The following is a 22,939-nucleotide window of genomic DNA, read 5'->3' on the forward strand; positions in this document are numbered from 1 at the left end:
TGTACTGAGGTTATTTTAAAATGTTTTCCTCTTTTTTTTTTTTTTTTTTTGAGAGAGAGAGGGAGAGAAAGAGAGAGAGAGAGAACGCAAGTGCTGTCTAGAGCCAGATGGGTAACTTCACACTTCATTTATCAAACCCAATACATTAGACTCTGCCCTCTCTTGCCCACTATGCAGTTAAACATCCATATAATTTAGTAATAATTTTCATTATCACATGGTGACCCCAAAAAACCTGCACCGGTTTGCATGGTCAGTTCAAAATTCACAGCTGTTCTCTTTAGCCTCTGCTCACTACAGTAGATGCTAAGGTTCCGCCTGCTTTATTAGCTGAAGACTGACCTTTTGTAAGCTGAGGTCAAGAAGGGGTCAGTTCAAAGGGCTTGAGCAGCTCTTTAACAGCTATAACAACCTGTCCATCAGACACTATCAAGCAGCATAAACAAATATGAGCCTTTAGAAACTCTGGGTCATTTCTGTTAACACTTAGAGCACATTCACATTGTCCCACCTGAGATATTTTGGATCATTACCACTCAATATAGATTAATTTGCATCCCTGAAAGACCTGTTTGGATAGCATTGTCTAGGGTTATCAGTATGCAAAATGGCAGGTCAATAATACTCAGCATACTACTGTGTGATCTGAACTGTTGTGCTGTAACACAAACACATTGTGTAATTTCAGCCAGTCATTATGCAGAAACGCTGGCATAACTAAAAGCAAAATCCACAGGGACATGATTTGTCTGATTAAGACAGAAATTCATGTTAGTGAAATTCTGATACTTCTGTGAGGAAGACGCACAGGCCTGTAAAAGCACAACCACCTTAGAGCTGTGTTACTGTTCCATGGTTTTGTTTTTGTTTTTTTTAAATTAAGGTATCAGTGCCACAAGTGAACCTGCTGAAACAATAGAATGGCTACATTATTCTAAGAGCACAGTAAAGTTTTTGCCAGCTACTCTCTTAGTTGACCTAAATTTCTTCAAGTTGTACTGTTCATAATGTGCTCTCTAATGTGCAATGTAAGGTAATTAGAGTCATCTGTATTTAACTTCCAGAGGAAAAAAAAAATCTATTATCTAATCTAGCTGATCCCCTGATAGCCTGCTGAAAGTAAAATACTGTAGCCTATTGCCTGCCCTTTGACAAGCGCTAATTATTTCCTGTCCAAGCACATTTTTCTCATGTAATTCTAAAGTACACAATAGACTGATCTCTAAAACACGGGCAGCACTGCTAGCACTGCGGCGGATGTTTTATAACTTTCAGCACCGCATGCTTGATGGCTACCATAGTCAGTGCTTCATTCCAGACATCTAGCTGAAGCTTTGATGAGGTATAGTGAGGTGTATGGTAACAGTCTGTTTATGTAGATCATATGGATGAGACTTTTAGATAGGTCACTGGGATGGGAAACATCAAATGAAAAAAAAGGATTATGGTTATTTAATACTCAAGGGACACTTTCTTTCTGAGCTTTCAAGACACCATGCTCTTGAAATTTTCTCTCAGGTGTTTAGTTTTAAGGAGGCCTGCACTTTGTCTGCTTCTAAGCTTTCCCACCACCATCCCCCAAAGTACTTTAGCATTTTTGTGTCAGAGACTAGACTTTGTCTGCCACATTCGTGCTGGCTCCAGCTTCTGATTAAATTGTTAGTAGTAAGCAAAGGCCAGAAACAATGTAACCAGAGTCCTTTCAAAACAAGTCATTTTTTGTCATGATCCCTGATGATTTGGTATATTAGAAAATTATTGTTAAACTAAATGGACCCTAAGAAGACATGTCAGTCATCACAATGGTTTATTCTTTCCCTGTCTCTAGAAAGCCATCTATTTGGTTTAACATATTAAGAGTGGAGTGCTCCAGGTGAAGAAAAGCCCTTAGAGATCTCTCCAGCTAATGACATCCCCCACCCCCAACTCATTTGGTTTAATTTAATAAGACAAATGATGCAGCATCAGAGACTTTAAAAAACATCCAGGAGATTCTTTGGAAAGCAGGAAACTAAATGGAGGAGTGACATAACATGAGGAAATTGCAAACTACTCTTAGATAGGTATTTTTCATTCTGAGACTTCACCTGATTAATATCATAATGCCTAGCCCCCTACCCACTAGAAGAAACCTTACTAGACAAGGTCGCTAATTTGTTCAAATAATTGTTACTCTATTGTAGCGTTTAATCCCTGGAGTTTTTGAAGTGTTTCAAGAGCCCGTACAGTACAGCAATATTGAGAACAGCAAATCCAATCAAACGTCAAGTGCAGCAGCCTCTAATGACTTTTTGAAATAACTGCGGTCAAGTCTACAGAACTTTCAGTATCCATATGAAGCACTATATTACGGGTACAACAGAATTCTCTTAACTGGCACACACCACTGGAAACAAATTCATTCCTATGAAGCAATTACCCTGAATACCACAAATGTCACAATAATACATACATTAGGCCAAAGGTTGGTCTTACATGCAAATAAAGGACTCCTATTGATTTTAATGGGAGCTTGTGCACATATCAAAGGGAAGAATTTGGCCCACTTTTGCAGTAGATGTTTGTATTTATTTAATCAATTGTCTTAAAAATAAGAGATTATTAAAGCATGCATACATCTGCAGCTTTTAGCTATAGAGCTAAGAAGAGTAAAGTAAAATTGACTCATTTAGCAGCCATTATCGGCGCAGGAGAGTGGAATGAAGAAAGCAAGGTGGCACACAGTGGAAATTTACTCTAGTAAACACTAAATCGCATCTGCTATAAACAGGTTTTCCAACAAGAACAGGCATGGCATTTCAAACAGGCTAAAAATATCATTCATCGATAGTCACTGAAATGCATCCCACTGAATATGTTCCTGGGCGTTTATCACAGTTAAAGGAACACTGTCAACTAAAAATTTAGACAATTTAAAAAAATGTGTTAAAAGTAGTTTCAGTTACTGAATGCATCATGGAACCTCCTTACCCATTTTTGTCATTTGGCTGAATCAGTAAAACTGCCTGTACACAAAGTGTTGCCACACGCAAAAAACAAGCCATCTGAAGCGGAAAAAATGGACGATTCTCCTCAGCTTTTTTCAGGTATTGACTGTGATCCTGTAAACAGACTTGCCCACGTGGAGTCCCACAGATGTTATCTGGATTCTGTGTGGTTGTAAGCATCAGCACCAACACATCTAAAGGCAGAGTCTGTACCACAGTACTGTTCTGTTCAGGCTCTTATACTGAGCCTATCACAACCATGAGACATTAGCAGGTATTTTTTGTAACAAAAGTAGGGAAAACCCTTTACGACAAAGAGTGATTAAATGGACAGTATCCTTTAAATGGGCATGCTGTTTATCAGGGTATCAATTGAATAGATTGCTGTATCCACATAGTAATACAACATCACACTGTTAAATTAACTGTGAAATCATATATAGTAACGTTTGACTATTTAAATCATACAGAAATGTAACTGGAAAAGTAAACGGTAAAACTCATTTTTAAAAAGACTTGCCCAGCTGTTTTTTCCCCTATGTGCATCTTTATGAAAATAGCTGATCATGTGGATTTTTTTTTATTTCAAGGACTCACTATATTTTCCTTTTCCTTAGGGCTCTCACCTTGCTGTCCATTCTTTGCGTAGCTCCTGTCTCTCAGTAAGAAGTGGCAAGAAGCAGCTGATGATTTTGTTCCTTTGTTCCATGGTTCGTTCCCCTTTTCCAACTTCACCAAGAACCAGGCTTGTCTTAAAGGGAAAAAAAAACATAAAAAATTATAATCCAAAAAAGCATAAAATTAATAAAAAGCCCATAAGCAAATAAGGACAGCAAATCAATGGGTTTTTTTATTACAGTTGCACTGCTGACAAATCAATACAGTAAATGATGGTCAAAAATGGCCACCATATATTTGGTATTTAATCAATGTACATGGCACATAAGGTAAACCTTAAAGCTTCATTGCCTTAAGTAACACACCAAGATATTGTGCATTCTAGCTCTCACTTTCTCAAGACATGATTCCTTTTCTTTTGTGCTTTCTTGTATAAATAATTATTATAAGTTATTTTCCTAATACAATATTTTTCTTTAATGTTTGCAGAGTAACACTGAATTGTTTTTTTTTCTGACTCCTGGTTCAGTCTATCTGTACTATACCATTGTACAGAGAATTTCTATTGTTAGTGCTACTCTTATTTTTTCCCCTTTTTTTCTTTTCTATTGAATAATCATGTTTCAAGGAAGTAAACAATCAAACAATTTTTTTTCAGTTTCTGAAATGAATTACATACAGTTAGAAAATGTAAATGCAATGAACTTCAGTCATCCTTTGAGCAAGATAAACATTCATCCCCAGAGATATTACACTTCAGTTTGTGGCAGTCTTATTCTATAGCTATGAATACACGACGGTGTTTTCTTCTTCAATGCCACATTTATTCAGTATAACCTTAACCAAGACCTGGTCTACTCTGCCATACAGCAAACCCAAATTCCACACAGTTCCACAGCAGAAAACCCTCAAATCCATGGGAAATTTAAATTACTGATTTTTCAAAACACATTACTCAGCCCCAGCACAGGGCCCCAGCTCTTGGAGTCATGTGATTACATCAAATTGTAATCTTTCATTTAAAAAATAAATTCTAGCTCTTAAGGCAATAGAGATAAGTTTGAAAACACAACTTGAGTGTAACCAAAGCAGTGATATCTGGCTGAAAGAACTTGACACAATAGCTTTAAGGAGGTAAACTGACTCATTCAGCTCAAAACCACCTTTGCGTCTCCCTTTCTTCAGTTGCAATGGGAGGAACTCTGGCACTGGCGAGTCTCTGATCAGTGGTATGTGCTCACATTATTAGAAGGGACTTCTACACTTTCATGGATGGTAACACACATCACTTGACTTTCAAGACAAATATACCCTTTAACCCCTAAACTTTTACATTTATCTATGCATAACATGTTTAATGCAGGGGTTCTCAACCTTTTTCTTTCTGAGGCCCATCCCAACATGCTCTAAAAAGCCCACGGCCCACCTGTGCCACAACAACTGGTTTTCTGCATATAAAAGCCATGGACGGTGTTAGGGGGTAGCAAGCAGGGCAACTGCCTGAGGCCACCGGACCCCCACAAAGCTACATGGCTCAGACTTCAGCTTCATCTCTGAGTGGTGGGACTCAGAGCCCCGGGATTCACCCCCATCCAGTGGGGCCTTGGCTTTCTGCCCTGGGCCCCAGTGAGTCTAAAACTGGCCCTGGTTGGCGGACTCCCTGAAACGTGCTTGCGACCTGCCAGGGGGCCCCAGATCCCTGGTTGAGAATCGCTATTTTACAGAATAGTTTTTCTGTATATTCTAGTGCAATCAAATTACAGCCACGTCCCTTATGTGGCAATATATGTCAGATCTCACAAGAAACTCAGGGATAGTCTAGGTCACTGCTTGGTTCAGTACTGGGAAGGTTCTGCAGGAAATGATAATGCAAGTGATCTATTAGTAGCACTCTTTCGGAGTCAGTACAAAACCCATGCTTTTGCCCAGGGTTTAGGGCTCTGCAGTGGTGGAGATGCAGTCTTTTGGATGAGACATAGAATCAAAGTCCTCTAAACACTCAGGTCAAATGATGCTTTTAGTAAAAGTAGGGGTGTTAATCCTCATGTCCTGGCCAAATTCCAACTTGGGTAATTACATTCTGCTACCTAAACTACTCTACAATTACATTTTCATTTCACTCTAGGATGCAGCTTTATTGTGGCAATTTAGGAGTAATTTAATTTTTACTGAGAGGGTAAGTATAACACGTCATTTGGAAATATGAAAGTACTACATGCCAAGTTTCACACTAATACCCCAAGTAACTCCACTGACTTCAACAGGATTGGATGGGGTTTACGTCTACTCAGAGATTGGCACTATGAGTGTGTTTTAGCGGTGTTTCCGTCAATGAAGAAAATGTAGTGATAATCATCATCAGCCCTCCTGCAGCAGCTTTCATTTCAGAGTCTCAAAATGCTTCACATACATTTAAACCTTACAACGCCTGATGAGATACAAATGCTGCTAGCTCTGGGGTGAAACAGCACTATTAAGCAGTATGCACCAACAGTACACAGCAGTTTAGCTTACTTCTTATCTAAGACCACTGAAGTCAATCAAGTCACCTGGGGCCTGAGTGCAGGATATAGTACTCAGCTCCTTGGAGCTCAGATCAAGTGTAGTATCGTGTTTATGTGTTTCTGAATGATACATTCTATTTGCTCTCACAGGAAAAATTTCCAAATTGGAACAACAAAGCAATAGCCTAGAGTGAAAGGAAAATGTAAAATAACTCCTTTTTGCAAGAATGTCATACTTGCAAGGTATTTCCTACATAGACCTTATTTTAGGATTTATTTTTAAGAGAGATTAGAAAGGGATTCAATGCACCCTGACTGATAAAGGTCAGGGGTTCAAGAAACTCGGTCAAAGATGTTATCAGCTGGGAAAGCCATTTCCTCACATCAACACTGATAAAAATCCATCAAAAACCCAGCCGATACCACCCCTGTTTTAAAGGGCAGAGACAGCCTTCTATTGAACATTCCTATAGTTGCACATCCCATCAAAGAAAGGCTGACCCTGTGTCTTCATTCATTTAATCATCTTTAATGACAGATAATTGTCTACTGAGGCCCCTTTTCTCCGATGCTGAGTGAAGCCTTTACATTTCTAAACTGGACTCAACACTGGCTCAGTTTTTTTTTCAAAACACTTGGGACTGCAGGGCAGGAGAATAAACAAACAGTGCAAGCAGTCCTATGGCCTGTCTTATCTCATCCTTCTGTTAGCAGAGGGTTTTGAGGGTGCTAATGTTTACGAATTGTTGAAACTTTCTTTCCTCTGTTTCCTGAACTGGCGAAAACATATCCTGGACAACCTCAGCAAAGAGATAACACAAACTGCATCTCACTGGCTTGGGAAGTCACTGGCTCTCTTACTGGGTGGGGTGTCTTTTTATATAGCATTATTAGCGCTTTGTGTTGATCTCCCCTATTTTTACACTAGGGGCCACTTATAGGAATGGATAGGGCTTTCCTAGATAATTGCCAAAATGATCTGGCTTTTAAAAAGAAGTGGGCTAGATGCTCAGCTGGTGCAAATCAACATACCTCCATCAACTTCACTAGAACTATGCCAGTTCACACCAGCTGACAATCTTGCCATCTGTGTTAAATTAGTGACTGCGTTTAGCGATTACACCTTTTGCCTATCTCCTGGAAAGAAGGCAGAGTTGGAGGTAAAGCTCTGCTGACCTAAAAGGTAGTAGCTACCAAAGCAATTCCCTCATACATGCATACTAGAATGAAAGTGTGATAGTAAAATCCTCCTCCTCCAGTCCCTACTAATAAAATCAAACAACGACAACATGGTATTGGATAAAATTGTGTTATAACCATGCCCTGGCCTTTACTTTAGATAAACATTCATAATTAGATACGTTTCCACTAGTCTTAATACAGCTAAACTCCGGCTTCTTACCAGGGTTATAACAACATATTTAGTACCATCCAAATAGGGCTGCCAACCGTCTAATTACACAAACACCAACACCCTTGCCCCGCCCCTTCCCTGAGGCCCTGCCCCGCTCACTCCATCACTCTCCCCCCCCCCACTCACTTGCACTGGGCTGGGGCAGGGGGGTTGGAGTGCGGGAAGGGGTGCGGGCTCTGGGCTGTGGCCAAGGGGTTCGGACTATGAGAGGGGGCTCTGGACTGAAGCTGGGTCAGGGGACTGGGGTGCAAGGTGCAAGCTCTGGGAGGGATTTAGGTGCTGGAGGGGGCTCAGGGCTGGGACAGGGGGGTCGGGTGCAGGCTCCGGGAGGGGGCTCCGGGCTAGGGCAGGGGGCTGGGGTGCAGGAGGGACTGCAGGGTTCAGGCTCTGGGAGGGAGTTTGGGTGTGGGAGGGGGCTCAGCGCTGGGGCAGAGGTACAGGAGATGGGGACAGGTATGGGCTCCGGCCGGGCGGTGCTTACCCTGAGCGGCTCCCGGTCGGCAGCACAGTGGGACTAAGGTAGGCTCCCTGCCTGCCCAGGCCCTGCGCCTCTCCAGGAAGCGGCCGACACGTCCCTATGGCCCCTAGGTGGGGTAGGGGCAGTGGATCTCGGTGCACTCCCCCTGCCTGCACACACCACCCCCAAACTCTCATTGGCCTCAGTTCCTGCCAATGGGAGCTGCGAAGTCAGCACTCAGAGCCCCCTGCCCTGCCCCCAGGGGCTGCAGGGAAGTGCTGCCCACTTCCAAGAGTGACGCTGAGCCAGGCCAGGCAGGGAGCCTAGTGGCCTAAAATCTCCTGGTTTGGCTTCAGTAGCCTCCGGGAGATAGAGCCTGATTCCAGGGAGGCTCCCAGTGAAACCGGGAGGGTTGACAACCCTACAAAAGAAGCAAGAATATTATAATATGATTGGGACACTACCATGTTTAATCATGTTACTTGAACGAGTAGATTTCATACTTACATTTTTTTCTTCTAAAGCTACATATTTTTCTTCCTTGACAGACTTAACAGGGAGGTACACATATGTTTAGAAATACTGCATAGCCAGAGACATGATACCAAATATTCTGGCAAACAAATGATTCTATCAGTCTGAACTAAAGTGGCACTTGGGACTGTTTGTTTCTCAGTCCCACTTTATTTGGCCAACAAATGCGCTTTTCACCTCTTTGAGTAAAGATTTAATTTACTCATTAGCCTTTTAAATAGATTAGCAGGATAAACTTCTGAGTCCTTACTAATCTCTTCCATTCCAGAGCAGCACTCAACTATCAATAATCCATAACTAACAGAGAAAGAGAAAAATCAGGTGTTATTACATGTGTAAGCACAGCCAACTATTTCAGTTCCTACTGCACGTCTTTCTTGTTATTTTAATTACTTACAATGCTATTATTCTCTGCAAGAAGGATCCTGATGGTCTGTGGAGCTGCAACATGGTAGCTCTTATGGAAAATGAACCTGAAATCTATATGACATGCTTGTTTAACATGACTTCATTGGTATATAGCAGAGGACTTAGTAGTAGTGACTTTTTTTGTTATTTGAAGAGTGTATTAATGCACCCCATTCTCAACGATAGGATGGAATTAGCCAGTATGTTTTAGGTTATCACCAACAATTTGGACATTTTAAACACAACTGACGGCCTTTTGTTTATTAGTCCACCATGCTAGATAGCAAAGTTTCAATCAGCAACTTTTGTGCTTTGGATGATGTTGAAAAATGGCTCATGTTTGTCAAAGAAAGTGGAAAAAAAAAAGGTGAGGAGGGAAAAAGTGTTGTTTATAGAAGCCAGCTGCTCAGACTTTGGCGCCAGCAGCTCTTCATCCTGCTATTTTACGCCTGCAACCCCCACAGCCCCCATTGGCACAGGTACAACTAAATGTTGACTTCAATGCTTCAGAGAGCACTCAACTGATTCTGTACATGATTAATTGCCAAAGACATGGCTGACCATATGGAACAGAGAAAGCATCAAGTAATTCATACTTCTGTATATGATCATTTGGTCCCTGTTGTTTTAATGTACAGGAAAGAGCTAGTATAGCACAGACCTGGTGTCTTGCCCTTGACAGCCCATTAAGAAATCTCAAAGCACCTAGTTGAAGTTATGCTGTTGGCTTTTCAATAGCAGCCCAATAAAACAGAAGCAAAGCTTTCCAACTAGTCTTAAATCTTTCACATACAGTACATTAACCACTGCTGCTAAAATAACTGGTTTCTTACGATAGGAAATGGGATTTGATTTCTAGCCTCTGCATACTTACTGAAAGCCTTTTTCTGACCTTTGGAGGGTTTACAAAATCATTGTTCGTTTTTCCTGCCATTTTCCAAGCTTCTTGCCATAGTGATCCTAATAGATTTGTTTAAAGGTTCAGTACATTTTACTCTTACTAGCTGTTATATGCAACCTGTACAATGAAGGCATACTCAGGGGAGCTGAAAAGAAACAAATTATTAACTGTTTTCTTTCTAAGAGTTAAAGAAATCACTACAATATCTAAAACATCATCTTCCTTCAAAGAGCCTATAAAACAAAACTAAAAATTCCTGAAAGAAAGCAATATACTAACGTATGCTTTCTTTTATCAGACTGGAGACAAATCATCAAATTTCATTTGAGAAGGAAGACCAATTTATTTTAAAACTGTACTATTCTTGGGGATGTCTGACACAGATCTCAATGAAAAGAAAAAGGTGCAGACTTGGGATATATGTCAGTATTGCTAACAGTATATTAGTTTTATCTACCGTTAACATCTTTTCAGACAGTTAAATTCAGTTAAAGAAAAATGTTTAAATAATGTTTTCCTTTCAAGGCTCTTAAATGACAGTGCTAAAAAGTTTAATCCCCATCTGCACAGATCTTTTGGCAGTTTTGACATGTGTTGGCAGGGATGTCTTTGTTGGCACCTTCCATTAGAAAATATTTACATGGTTTTTTGTCTGTGGATTTGCTAGATGTCCAAATTATCATCATACTCTAAGGAACCATATGTGAGAAATCCTATTGACTGGATGTTCGTCGGTAGTACTTTCCCAGGCCACTGAATTCAGCTAACAACCCACTCAGTACTCCAAGAGGATATATTAGTAGCTCAGGCCAATATAAAATTCCACAACTATTCTCCTTTTTCTGTTTCCTAGGGAAAACCTTGGCACGTTTCAAGCTCAGAAATTCAAGTGGGGGTAGAATACTAAGAAACAGATGGGAAAAGTTTTTTGGGGCGGGGGGAGATTTGAGCATTTATAACATTAAAAATTAAATTAAATGCTGTGACTATGGGTGATCGGCGGGTAGTGATCGATCTATCAGGGATCGATGTATCGCGTCTCGTCTAGACGTGTTACATCGATCCCCAAACGCACTCCCCGTCGACTCCGGAACTCCACCAGGGCGAGAGGCGGAAGCCGAGTCGACGGGGGAGCAGCAGCCACCGATCCCGCGCTGCGAGGATGCGAAGTAAGTCAATCTAAGATACATCTACTTCAGCTATGCTATTCTCGTAGCTGAAGTTGCGTATCTTAGATCGATTCCCCACCTCCCACCCTCAGTGTAGATCAGGCCTTTGAGTCAAATACTGCATCTGCACTGAAAAAGCTACAGCTAGATAATATTATGACAAATGTACCACCTCTGTACTTTTTACATGTTAAAGTAATACAATCTCATGCTCCAGGATGTGAGGTGATTGCCTCAAAGATTAAGGAGGATTCACCCCTTCCCTCACATACAGTATTGCACAACTAGCTAATGCCCCAATACAGCAAAGCACTGAAGCACATGCTAAATTTAAACATCTGAATACTGTCACTGATTTCAGTGGGAATATCCTCATGTTTAAAGTGAGGCATGTGCTCAAGGGGCAGGGTGTTCTGCATCTCATTGAAGTAATCAGTACTGACCACAACACCGGTGGAATACTGGACTTGATGGGTGAGTGATTTGATTTGACAAAACCTATATAGAGTAAACAACATAGGCAGAGCTTTTCAAAAGAGTCTAAGGGCATGTCTACAGGCACTACAGCAGCAGACCTGTGGCACTGCAACTATACCACTATAGCACAGACGTTTGCTACACCAACAGAAGGGAGGTTTCTGTCACTGTAGTAAATCCACCCCTTCGAGAGGCAGTAGTTAGATGGACAGAAGAATTCTTCCATCGACCTAGTGGTGTCTATGCCAGTGCTTAGGTCAGCCTATGTCTCTCAGGGCTTGGCTACACTTACAAGTTGCAGCGCTGGTGGAGGCTTTCCAGCGCTGCAATTACACCCCGTCTTTCTTAGCAGGATGCGATTAATTGCCTTGCAAACTTGCATCAACACGATTCCAACGGTCGACTTTCCCACTCCAAACTGGTTCCCGACCAACCGGTAGCTGTCTGGAGTTGCCAGCTTCCAGATTGCAATAGCCACCCGCTTTTCCACCGTCAGGGCAGCTCTCAATCTTGGGTCCTTGCGCCGCAGAGTGGGGGCGAGCTCAGCACACAGTCCCATGAAAGTGGCTTTTCTCATACGAAAGTTCTGTAGCCACTGCTCGTCATCCCAGACTTCCATGACGATGTGATCCCACCAGTCAGTGCTTGTTTCCCGAGCCCAAAAGTGGCGTTCAACGGTGCTGAGCATTTCCGTGAATGCCACAAGCACTGTAGTGTCACACGCGGCAGGCAAATCCATATCGATATCATCGTCGGACTCCTCACTGTCACTTTGGAGCTGAAGGAATAGCTCGACTGCCAAACGTGTTGTGCTGGCGACACTCATCAGCACAGTCCTCAGCAGCTCGGGCTCCATTTCCCACAGAAATCGCGATTCACACACAGAGAGTAAAACAGAAAGACACTCACAATGGCGCCAAACGTTGCCGGAAAGACTGAATGCTGGGATGTGAAGCGATGCACCACGGGGCGTTGGCACAGGAAGCGGAATGACCCACACACTTCCTTCCCCTTCCCACAATACTCAGCGCCAAAATGGGACGAGGTGCTCTGTGGGATAGCTGCCCACAATGCACCTCTCAATACAGCGCTGGAAAGTGCTGCAAGTGTAGCCACACTGCAGCGCTGGTAGCTGTCAGTGTGGCCACACTCCAGCGCTGGCCCTACACAGCTGCCTGACCAGCGCTGTAACTCCCAGCGCTGCAACTTGTAAATGTAGCCAAGCCCTCAGGGGAGTCAATGTTTCAGACCCCTGAGTGATGCAGCCAGGTCTACTGAAGTTTTAGATATAGACCAGGCCGAAGGGGATATCTGCATTAGAAAGTTGTACCACTTTAACTATATCACTATAGCTAAAGTGGTACAACTCACCTAGGGCTTGGCTACACTGGAGAGTTGCAGCGCTGGTGGAGGCTTTACAGCGCTGCAACTTAGTAACTGTCCACACCTGCAAGGCACATCCAGCGCTGCAACTCCCTGGCTGCAGTGCTGGCTGTACACCTGGTCTGCTTGGGGTATAACGAGTGCAGCGCTGGTGATGCAGCGCTGCTCGTCAAGTGTGGCCACACACCCGCGCTGTTATTGGCCTCCAGGGTATTAGGAGATATCCCAGAATGCTTTTAACTAAATTACTCTCTTTGTTTAGTTATGATGCCTCTCTTTGTTTTGTTGTGAACTTGGGGCTCCGGGAGCTGCTTATCTAAAAACCAAACACAGCTCCTGTTTGCTGTGAATGAGGCAGGCAGGGTGATGAATGTCTACAGCTAGTGTTTGCTTGAGGAGAGAAACAGCGGGGGGGAGGGGGGGAGAAAGGGAGTCCGTTGGAGCAGCTGCTTATCTGGTCTGCAGGCTATTTGCAGTTAAGAGTGAATGAGGGGTCGAGGAAATGTTCAGATTTTGCAAGGCAGGGAGCTGACACACACTGTCAGCTCCAAAAATCCACTCTCTCTCTCTCCCCCGCTCCCTGTCACACTCCACCCCACCCCCCTCTTTTGAAAAGCATGTTGCTGCCACTTGAACGCTGGGATAGCTGCCCATAATGCACCACTCCCAACAGTGCTGCAAATGCTGCAAATGTGGCCACACTGCAGCGCTGGTAGCTGTGAGTGTGGCCACACACCAGCGCTTTCCCTACACAGCTGTACGAAGACAGCTGTAACTCCCAGCGCTGTACAGCTGTAAGTGTAGCCATACCCCTAGTGTGGACACAGTTATCTCAGGTGCTTTATAGCGGTAGAGCTAGTCCCATACAGGAAGGGAAAATACTATACCATATAAATTACCTTTATACCAGAATAAATGCATCCATGTGAGGGATTTTGCCAGCATAACTATTTAGGTTAAAAAGAAATTCACACTTCTAACAAAAATAGATGAAGCAGTAACATTTTCAAGTATAGACCAGGCCTAACAGTTAGGCACCCAATTACCATTTAAATATAATGGGAGTTTGACACCTAATTCCTATCATCCCCTTTGAGAATTTAGCTAAAATTTGTTGTTGTTGACTGTAGAACAGTTTTAAGGATTACTAATTAGTAAAGACAAAAGACATAGCAGAAAGTGAGTGATATGGTAATTTCAGATGCAGAAGGTAAAAGGTAATAACATTATTCTCAGAATTATTCAAAAATACATACAAAAAAGTAATGACTGATATATTCTAGGTTACTTTGACATCTCAAACCTGAATGGATTCTCGTGATAATGGCTTAGTCTTTTTACCTGGGACATTTCAATCTGGTTAACGGCTGAAACCCATTTCAACAAGGTCTAGGAAATGGATGTGAAAAGATCATCACTTTTTAGGTGTCTTTACTAAACTGTTCAGCAAGCCTCTAAAAGTGAAGTATAACGCATCACACCAAGAGAGAGAGTGACTGAACCACTCAAGATGTTGGCTTAGCACGCTTAGATCTATGGGTGAGTGAAAGGTTACCCTTTAGTCAGTTTCTCCCTCAGCACAACCCCCTCTGTCTCCCAAACATCAATAATACAAAGCCTGAAGTTGGCCTACCATGCATAGTGGATTATATGAAGTGTAAAACATTGGGGGTAAAAGCTTTTGAAAGGAAGCGGGAAAAAGAAATCACACTTGCAAGAAGATCCAGATGACAAGCTAGTCTCTAACAAGTGAAACAAGTGAATATGTTTGAAAACATTGTGAATGCAAGAAAAGAGCATGCCTTTTGTTTCCAATCCTACCGTGTGTCTTTAACCCAACTGCTGCCTGCATGGCTGAACATATGTTTTCTGCACAAGAACTGAAGCAGAAAGGGCTCTTTGTTATAATTCACTCCTTTGTATGTATCTCTCTTTTCCCTTTTTGGTCACATCCAAACAGTAGTTACTCTAAGCACTTAAGTTCTGAAGGACTGCCACAGCAGCGTATGCTTCAGTGATAATTTACTATTGCTGAAAACAGTTGAGCTGGATGACCAGTGAGAGTCACTTCACTAACGTGCACTCTGGATAGCCCACACTTTGTGATACCAAATCATGCCTAGCACAACCCATATAGCTAACTCGGCAGCTGCTGAGAACCTTAGTCACTATCAAGTGGGCTCTCAGTTTTAAACAAAATGTTTGTAAAAACCAACACAATGGTTTTATCTGTTATAAAATCTCATTAAGGCTCCTGTAACTACACATATTTACAATATAGAAATTAATAGGACTGGAATTGAGGTGTTATCTACTGTTGCCTATATGAATGATTTCAAAAGAAGATGAAAGAGAACCATAAGTTTAAAATCCAAAGTTAGTAACAGGTAATTAAACTCAGTTGTCTAGCAATATGAGGCTATACAATTATATGAGTATGTAGTGGGTCAAATCATTGCCACTATAACTCCATTGAGGTCAGTGGAATAATGCTAGGGATAAATGTGGCTTATTCTGTCTGATAAAGCAGCTTCAATCCAAGCTTTAATATTTACCTCATTTTTAATATTTCTAGAAATGGACCCACACCAAACTCAGAGAACTAAACACTCAAACTTCATGGTGGTCAGAATCCAAACTGGGATCCGGATCCAAATTTTCCTATTGACTAGTTGCTCTTAACAGGCCAAACGAAAACCCTAGATTCAAACACCCAAAGCTTTATGTGTGTTCAAAATCCAAACCCAGAACCATACCTACATTTGCACATGAGCCTTATATAATCAGTCAAACCAAACTATCAGCTTCAAACATCCCCAAACTTTGAGAAGGATGGAGATGCAAGAGGGTGTCAAATTCTGGATCCAGTACTGAATTTTGCAGCTGGAACCCATATTTAAACATTTTACTAGAAATCAAATTACTGATTTCCTTGAACACAATACTTGATGTCTGCTTAAAATGGGAAAGCCTAGAGCAACACTGAACTTTCTCTCACTTGAGTGAAGCCATCATCTGTTGCAGCCCACCAGTTTCTTGTTTCAGCCATGTCCCTATCCAACACAGGGTCTGTTATAGATATTGGTGGGCAAATGTTCGGATGCATTTACAATGCTTGTTACTTTTATTGAAACTATTTAAAACACAGAGGGCCATATTAATACTATGAGCATTGTAGAATGCAGAGACTGGTAAGATGCTACTGTCACTACATGGGCAAAATCATCTTTGGGTGTGCTATCTCCAGGTGTACGCTGCAGTAGAATAGCAGTGTAGTGCATATGTAAGATAGTCACACACAGCTGAATCAAGTCTTGGAATGATATGAAGGGGTAGTGGATCAAGGAGTTCAGAAACATCACAATATTACACACTATGTCCATGAGAAATTCATGGTCATAGTGAGAATGGAACTCAGGCCTTTCTGTTCCAAAAGTAGTGGCTCTTACGACGTTAGCTAAAAAGAACATCTGTATTAGCTGCAGTATTACTGCACCCTCAAATAGATCTGCCATTTCCATCCATTAGATACATACACACACTAACCAGCAAGTTACAAAGGGCCAAACACACAGAATTCAACAGAATATCACAGTGCCTGGAAAAGTACAGGAAATGGAAGCAAAACAGCATCACAAGGTGCTTTTATTCATGTGCAGGGAACATGAAATAATTCAGACTGCTAAAAGGCAAATTAAAACACACAATGCCCATTGTTAGAGGTTGTCATGATGACAGTAGCTGGGGACTGATAACAGCCTCACTGCACATAAAGAAGTGGGGTCTGCTGTCTGGGTTGTTGGAAAAAGTGTGTGGCCTCTTTTAAGGCCTAGAGAGCCAGAGAGTGACTTGCTGCAACAACTTCAAACCAGGGTCAGCATGTGGAAGCTGACCCATCCTTGCCCAGGTGACTGGAAGAGAGGGGGACTATTTAGGTCCATGTTGGTGCAGGAAAGGCCCTCTTTTACCTGGACCAGGTGGAGCAGCAAAGAATTAGTTAAATACCAGGCTTTGTCATGAGCCGCTGTGGACATTATGCTAGTAGCTCCTTTCCTGGGGGGGCTGGGAAGGAATTCTTCCCTCACCACCGGATTGGCCAAGGCAAAGTGAGGGGTTTTTTTGCCTTCCCCACAGCAGGTTGGAGGCTTAGTTGGGGCAAACATGAAACAGGGGTTAGGCTATGATGTCGCAACTCATTATGTTAGCATGGGGTGGTTGTCCCGTGCAGGAGGTACTCTGTAGGGAAGGGGTATGGCGGAGCTGATAAAACGCATTAGTAAAGGATATAAAGGAGGGAATCTTTAAAAAAGCAGAAATGGGGAGTTGGAGCTCCTATGACTGGTATGGCAGGAAGCCAACACCTCCCCCTCTATAGCCTCCCTTAACCCTCATTCAAGCCAGTAGTGGGCTGGCTAGGGACAGGAATCGATCTAAGATACGCAACTTCAGCTACGAGAATAGCATAGCTGAAGTCGACATATCTTAGATTGACTTACTTCGCGTCCTCGGGGCGCGGGATCGACGGCCGCTGCTCCCCCATCGACTCCGCTTCCACCTCTCGCCCTGGTGGAGTTCCAGAGTCGACAGGGAGTCGTTCAGGGATCGATGTACTGCATCTAGATGAGACGCGCTACATCAATCCCCGATAGATCGATCACTACCCACTGATCCGGCAGGTAGTGTAGACATACCCTTTGGAATAAAATTGCGGCCACATCCAGTATCTCCTGTCCTCCTTCTGGCATAGCTGGACAATAAACTTCTCTGTACATTGCAGAGAGCAGTGTTGTTGAACACTTGAAAGTTAAAGGACCTGAGTGTTACAAGGGTTTTATACAGCTGTTTCAGTGCAGTTACATCTTTTACAATTTTCCATATTATTATTTATAAAGTGCTTTATAGTACAGATAAATGGCATGGCCGTGACCTATTATGAGCTTGCAGTCTAATTTTAGACATGATGCACAAGTGAGTATAACAACAGGAATGATGGGGAAGAGGACAAGAATTACATTAATAAAATAATGCGGTCATTCAAGTAAGTTATGTGTGCTTATTTGGTTGGCCCCATAGTCATGCTCTTTGCTATGTATGTAATTTAGGACGGCAGGCTATGGCACATTTTTTACTTTGCGTGGCTCAGTGCATTTTTAGGAACAAGCAGCTGCATTTCTTGTGTACTGATTTATCCAGCCAGGAAGCATATAATTCTTACAGTCCTGATGCCCTGTACGGACCCTGATTTCTCATTAGAATTGATAAAGGGATATATGTCCAGCCTGTTATTAAATGTTCCATGCAGTCAGTAAAAATATTTCTTGTTTTTGAAAACAAAAGACTGATAGTAAAAGTGAGTCCAACAGCTACAATACACTTCAGACTCTAACAGAGGCGAGATTTCACTCTGGTTAATATTTCTGACCAAATGTACTTATTTGTCTGCAGCACAAATAGCTAAGTCTAAGACATTTCCAAAACATTGGTGAAAAATTATTTGCAGTTAAAACTGAAAGTGAACTCGAGGCCAAATTCTCTACTCCACGTACCAAGTTGAACAGAAGGGGAGTAGTGATCCTCCACAGTTGTGTGGGCTCCATTGGAACCCACTCAACTTTATCATCCTGACTGGGAGCTGGAGGTAGTGCATGAGCAGACCAACCAGGCGCACGGTCACCACATCTTCCAATAACAGGGTCGGTTTCCACAGATTCTGGCCCATCTGTTGTCACACAAAGACTCCCACAATGCCAGAAGCATGACAGTCTGCCATGCCATGCCACCAATTACTGGCCTTCTGTCTGCTACATGTCTATAAACACTCTGTGGTTTATAAAAGCTGCAGATGGGAGTTACTGCTGGCAACAGATTATGCTACCCAACTGAGGACCTCCTATAAAGTGGCTGTTCCCTTGATTTCTGCCCCTCAGGCTAGACAAGCTTCCTTGGCACCACAACTGAGATCTTATGTTGTGGCCATGGAGGCGTGGCTACATCACTGGTCAGTTTAATGAGATGCCACTTTTCCCTTCCTGGATTCAATTTTTCCACATTCTCAGGGGCTTTACGCACTTTTACTCTCCTCTGCACTCTACTGAGGAACGGAGCAATGGGCCCGAACTACTAACTAGTCCATCTCCTTGGGGAAACTTGTTCTCAGATATTTCCCCCCGTCAAAAGGAAGCTTGCGCTCTCACTGACGCAACAATTAAAACATATCTGGGAGTAAAGCAGTAAAACAGCAGCAGGATAAAGCTAAATTAGGTAAAAAAAAATGTATCCTTAGTGTCACCTACAGGTCAATTAAAAATGTTTCAGATTTGAAAATGCATTTCAGTTCAGCCTTCTGTGTGATCTTCTTGTATTCGCGTCCCATAAATGTTTCAATAATCCAGATGAATTATTGAAAAAAGTTAATTTTAAGATTAAATATTAAAGAATTTCAAATTTGTACTTTAATTTTTCAAACTCAGAATTTTCACCAGTTTGTTTAGCTACATAAATCATCCAATCAGGAAACTGAGATATAATCATGTGACCTTGAAACTAACCAATGCAGCAAAAATATGGGTGTTCAGAATGAACTGGTGGTGAATTATCTGCAGACATGAGTTAATTGCTGAAGATTTTGACAAGTCATTTGGAATAATAAACAAGAGATTTCCATGATCTCCTCATAAACAAAACAAATAAATAAAATTTGTTCAAATGATTACTCGCTGTTATTCGCTCAGCTATAGTGTCACCATTCATCAATGTGCATTTGTATAAGAGCAATAAATAAAATACAAGGCCTAATGCTCAGTTGCAGATACTCTGCACTCAACATAAGATCTGAGGGAGGCAGGAACAAATGTGGCTGAGCACGACTTTTATGTTTTTCTGATACTGGAAGCTGCTGAAAGCTGGTTTAATCCTTGGCACAAGTTAAAGCCGCTTCAGGGCTGCATTAATTGATGCTGACTAGCTACCCAATGAGGAAAGATTCATGGTTCTTTTGCATTGCTAAAGCAATGCAAAGGAGCTTTATTCTGGCCAGGATCTGTCCCTCAATGTTCTTTCAACAGAGACATACTGTCTAAAACTCAATTACAGTATTATATCCCATCCACTCCACACTTCATTTTAACAAGTACACCTTTACCCCGATATAACGCGACCCGATATAACACGAATTCGGATATAATGCGGTAAAGCAGTGCTCTGGGGGAGCAGGGCTGTATGCTCCGGCGGATCAAAGTTTGATATAACGCGGTTTCACCTATAATGTGGTAAGATTTTTTGGCTCCCGAGGACAGCGTTATATCGGGGTAGAGGTGTATTTATCCACAACAATCAAAATATGAGTTTAGGGTATTATCCACACAGGATATACACTACGATAACAATCACCCATGCTATTAAGATGCTGTGTACAAATCTAAAAAACCCATAGCCATTTTGCCAATACGTTGGTCATCTGCATATTTTATTTTAAGCCTTTTTAAAATTTCGCATATAGTATTTTAATGGCAGATTTTTAATTATGAACTTTCCGATTATTTCAGGGATAAATCTAAAATCACATGGGAAGAAGCAAGTTAAAACATTTTCAAAAGGAAATGTATTATCTTTTTCGAAAATACAATTGCTTTTTCACATTTACCAGTGATTCTGCTGTTAGGAGGAAGGCACATTTCTAAATGCTTGTGTTGTTAGTATTCATTGTTGTGGTTTAAAATGACATACATTTAATTTTTCTGTTACATTTTAAAGGAATGTTTCTTAATAGACAATAACACTAATATTGGAATATGTTTCTAAGTGCTTAAAATCTTCTTTCAAGGTCAGCAGATGCCAGCCTGTTTACATTTTTATGGCTATTCAATCCAACAACTTTTCTTGAGCCCAGATGTCAGTAGATCTAGTTGGTTGAATATATAATACTAGTGAAACAGAAACAACAATTTACATATCAGTTCTAAGAAGCTTAAAAGCCAAAGCACTTAATGTAAAATTGTCTGCATCTGTATCCTAATAATATAGCAACTACACTTAGAAAAAAATGTTTCAAAATCCATTTTGGAAAATAGGCTATTGTCGTGTATGTAGCTTTTAAAACACAAGAACTGAATGTTCTGAATTGAACTTCATGTTGGACAACTTTCACCTCAGAGAACTCTACCTGTGTTCCTTTCAACAGCAGGTTGGTAAACAAAAACCAATTTTCTATCCTGATTAATACAATTTGAAACCCACAAAGTACTATTGCTCTTGGCATGAATTCCTACTAAATACAACTTGCAGTATTCAGAATAGTGTTCTGCTTTGATAAGCATGTATTATTGACTCATCTTCTAGAGATAATGGTCTCCCTTTGCCTTGTTCAGTGTTTATAAATTCAGTACACACAGAGAAACTCTAGCACACAGTCTTTTTGTATAAAATATAGCGGGTCAGATACTTAGCTGATAGATATAATGATTTACACCAGCCCAGGATCTGAGTTAGTGTATCTGATTGAAACAGACCTGAAATAAGTTAAACTCAAGGTCCAAGATTTTCTAAAACAGGAGTCCAGGCTCCGATGCCCATATTTAAGCTCCTAAATTAGTGGTCTGATTTTCAAAAGCATTGAGCACTTATTTAGGAGCCTAACTTTAGGCTGCTGTTTTTAAAATCTTGGTCTGAGACTATATGCCTAAATGTACATAGGATAAAATTAGAGATCGACATGAGTCACAGTTTGGATCTAGAACTGGATATGAAATTTCCCAGAGTTTGTGGGTATTTGTATCCTAGGTTCAGGCCCAATCTTGGATAAACAAAAGCAAAAGAAGCCAACAGTAATAATTTATCTCCCAAACTGAGTCTATCACTGGCTTTTGTATCATTAGTTTCAGTAACAAGGTGACTTTCATGTTTGAGGAATACATTTACTGTTGGTTGAAAGGTACATTTTCTCATATGTCACCCAGGAAAGCAACATAAACACATTATTGCATTCTCCCAAATACATTTTAAAATATATATATTTTGTTCATCTTTAACAAAAATTATAGTACATTAGTGTTACATAAAATACCAAGTGCTGATGTACTGTATTTCTATTTCTCAGCTGCAGTTTTCAGGTAAAATCTTTTACTTGTCACTAAAGTAACAGGTGTTATCAGGTAAACTGGCATGTAAAAGTTTCTGGAAGATAAGCCAACTCTAAGTCAACCGTTAAGAACATACTAAACAGTGTACGGGAGAAAGCATTTGTTTAAAAAGTGAATCTGTAAGGTCAGTAGAAAGTATCACAGGTCAAAAGAGCAAAACGGCGCAAAAATTTTCTTTCCATTGACAAATGGATAAACTGGCTTGCAGTTGGATGCACAAAGCTAATGCTAAACAACTGTGGTATGGAGACAAAAATATGCTCTCTTTGCGACGCTTTTACAATGAGCCTTGTGAACCCCCTTGCCTCGCATCCCTCGTGTATACTACTTCAGTACACATTAATGAAAAACAAAGGGGGCCCATTTACATTGTAACTATGCAATGGGGTTAAGCATGTGACCTCAAAGTATGGTGCTTTTGTGTTCAGTGGAAAGGATCTTGACAATATAAACAAGAGTTACTGCTGTTACAGAAAGGGAAGACAATTAACAACAATCTAGGATGCTTGTTGTACAGCTGTTCAAGTTTCAGCTCCATATGACCTCTGAAAATGGTGCTTGTTGTATTTCAACAACTTGAGACATTTTAGTGTTGTTTACTGAAACACTCCTTTATAAAACTAAGTGTTTATGAAAAAAATTAGGATTTACACTGGAAAAGTCATGCAATTAAAACTGAATATTATTTCCAGAATATGCTAATATACACAGCATACTAGGATATTATGGTCTATGCATCTTTTTGTCAGCCTATATAATATTTATAAGTACAGATAAGGCTAAGGAAAATGAAACCGTTAAATGTATTGCTTAAAAAGGATGGAAGAAACAATGTTTCATAAACAGTGTATTTCAAAGGCAGAAAAGGAAATAAATAATGGCCCAAATCCTGCAATTAAATCAGCATGGGCAGACCTTTGTACCATGTAGGGTCCATGACTTCCCCGAAA

The 22,939-nt window shown here is 41.2% G+C and overlaps 1 protein-coding gene across 7 annotated transcripts in view; it reads right to left on the reverse strand.

Moving 5' to 3' along the window:
- Nucleotides 1-22,939, reverse strand: part of FTO (FTO alpha-ketoglutarate dependent dioxygenase) — a 332,160-nt gene that overhangs the window by 163,539 nt on the left and 145,682 nt on the right. For all 7 annotated transcript variants that reach the window (XM_039502941.1, XM_039502936.1, XM_039502935.1 and 4 more), the window contains one exon: nt 3,614-3,738. In XM_039502941.1, coding sequence (XP_039358875.1) covers nt 3,614-3,738 — 125 coding nt within the window. The remainder of the gene's footprint in view (nt 1-3,613; nt 3,739-22,939) is intronic.

The sequence above is a fragment of the Mauremys reevesii genome, linkage group 16 (genome assembly GCF_016161935.1).
Source record: "Mauremys reevesii isolate NIE-2019 linkage group 16, ASM1616193v1, whole genome shotgun sequence".
NCBI lineage: Eukaryota > Metazoa > Chordata > Testudines > Geoemydidae > Mauremys > Mauremys reevesii.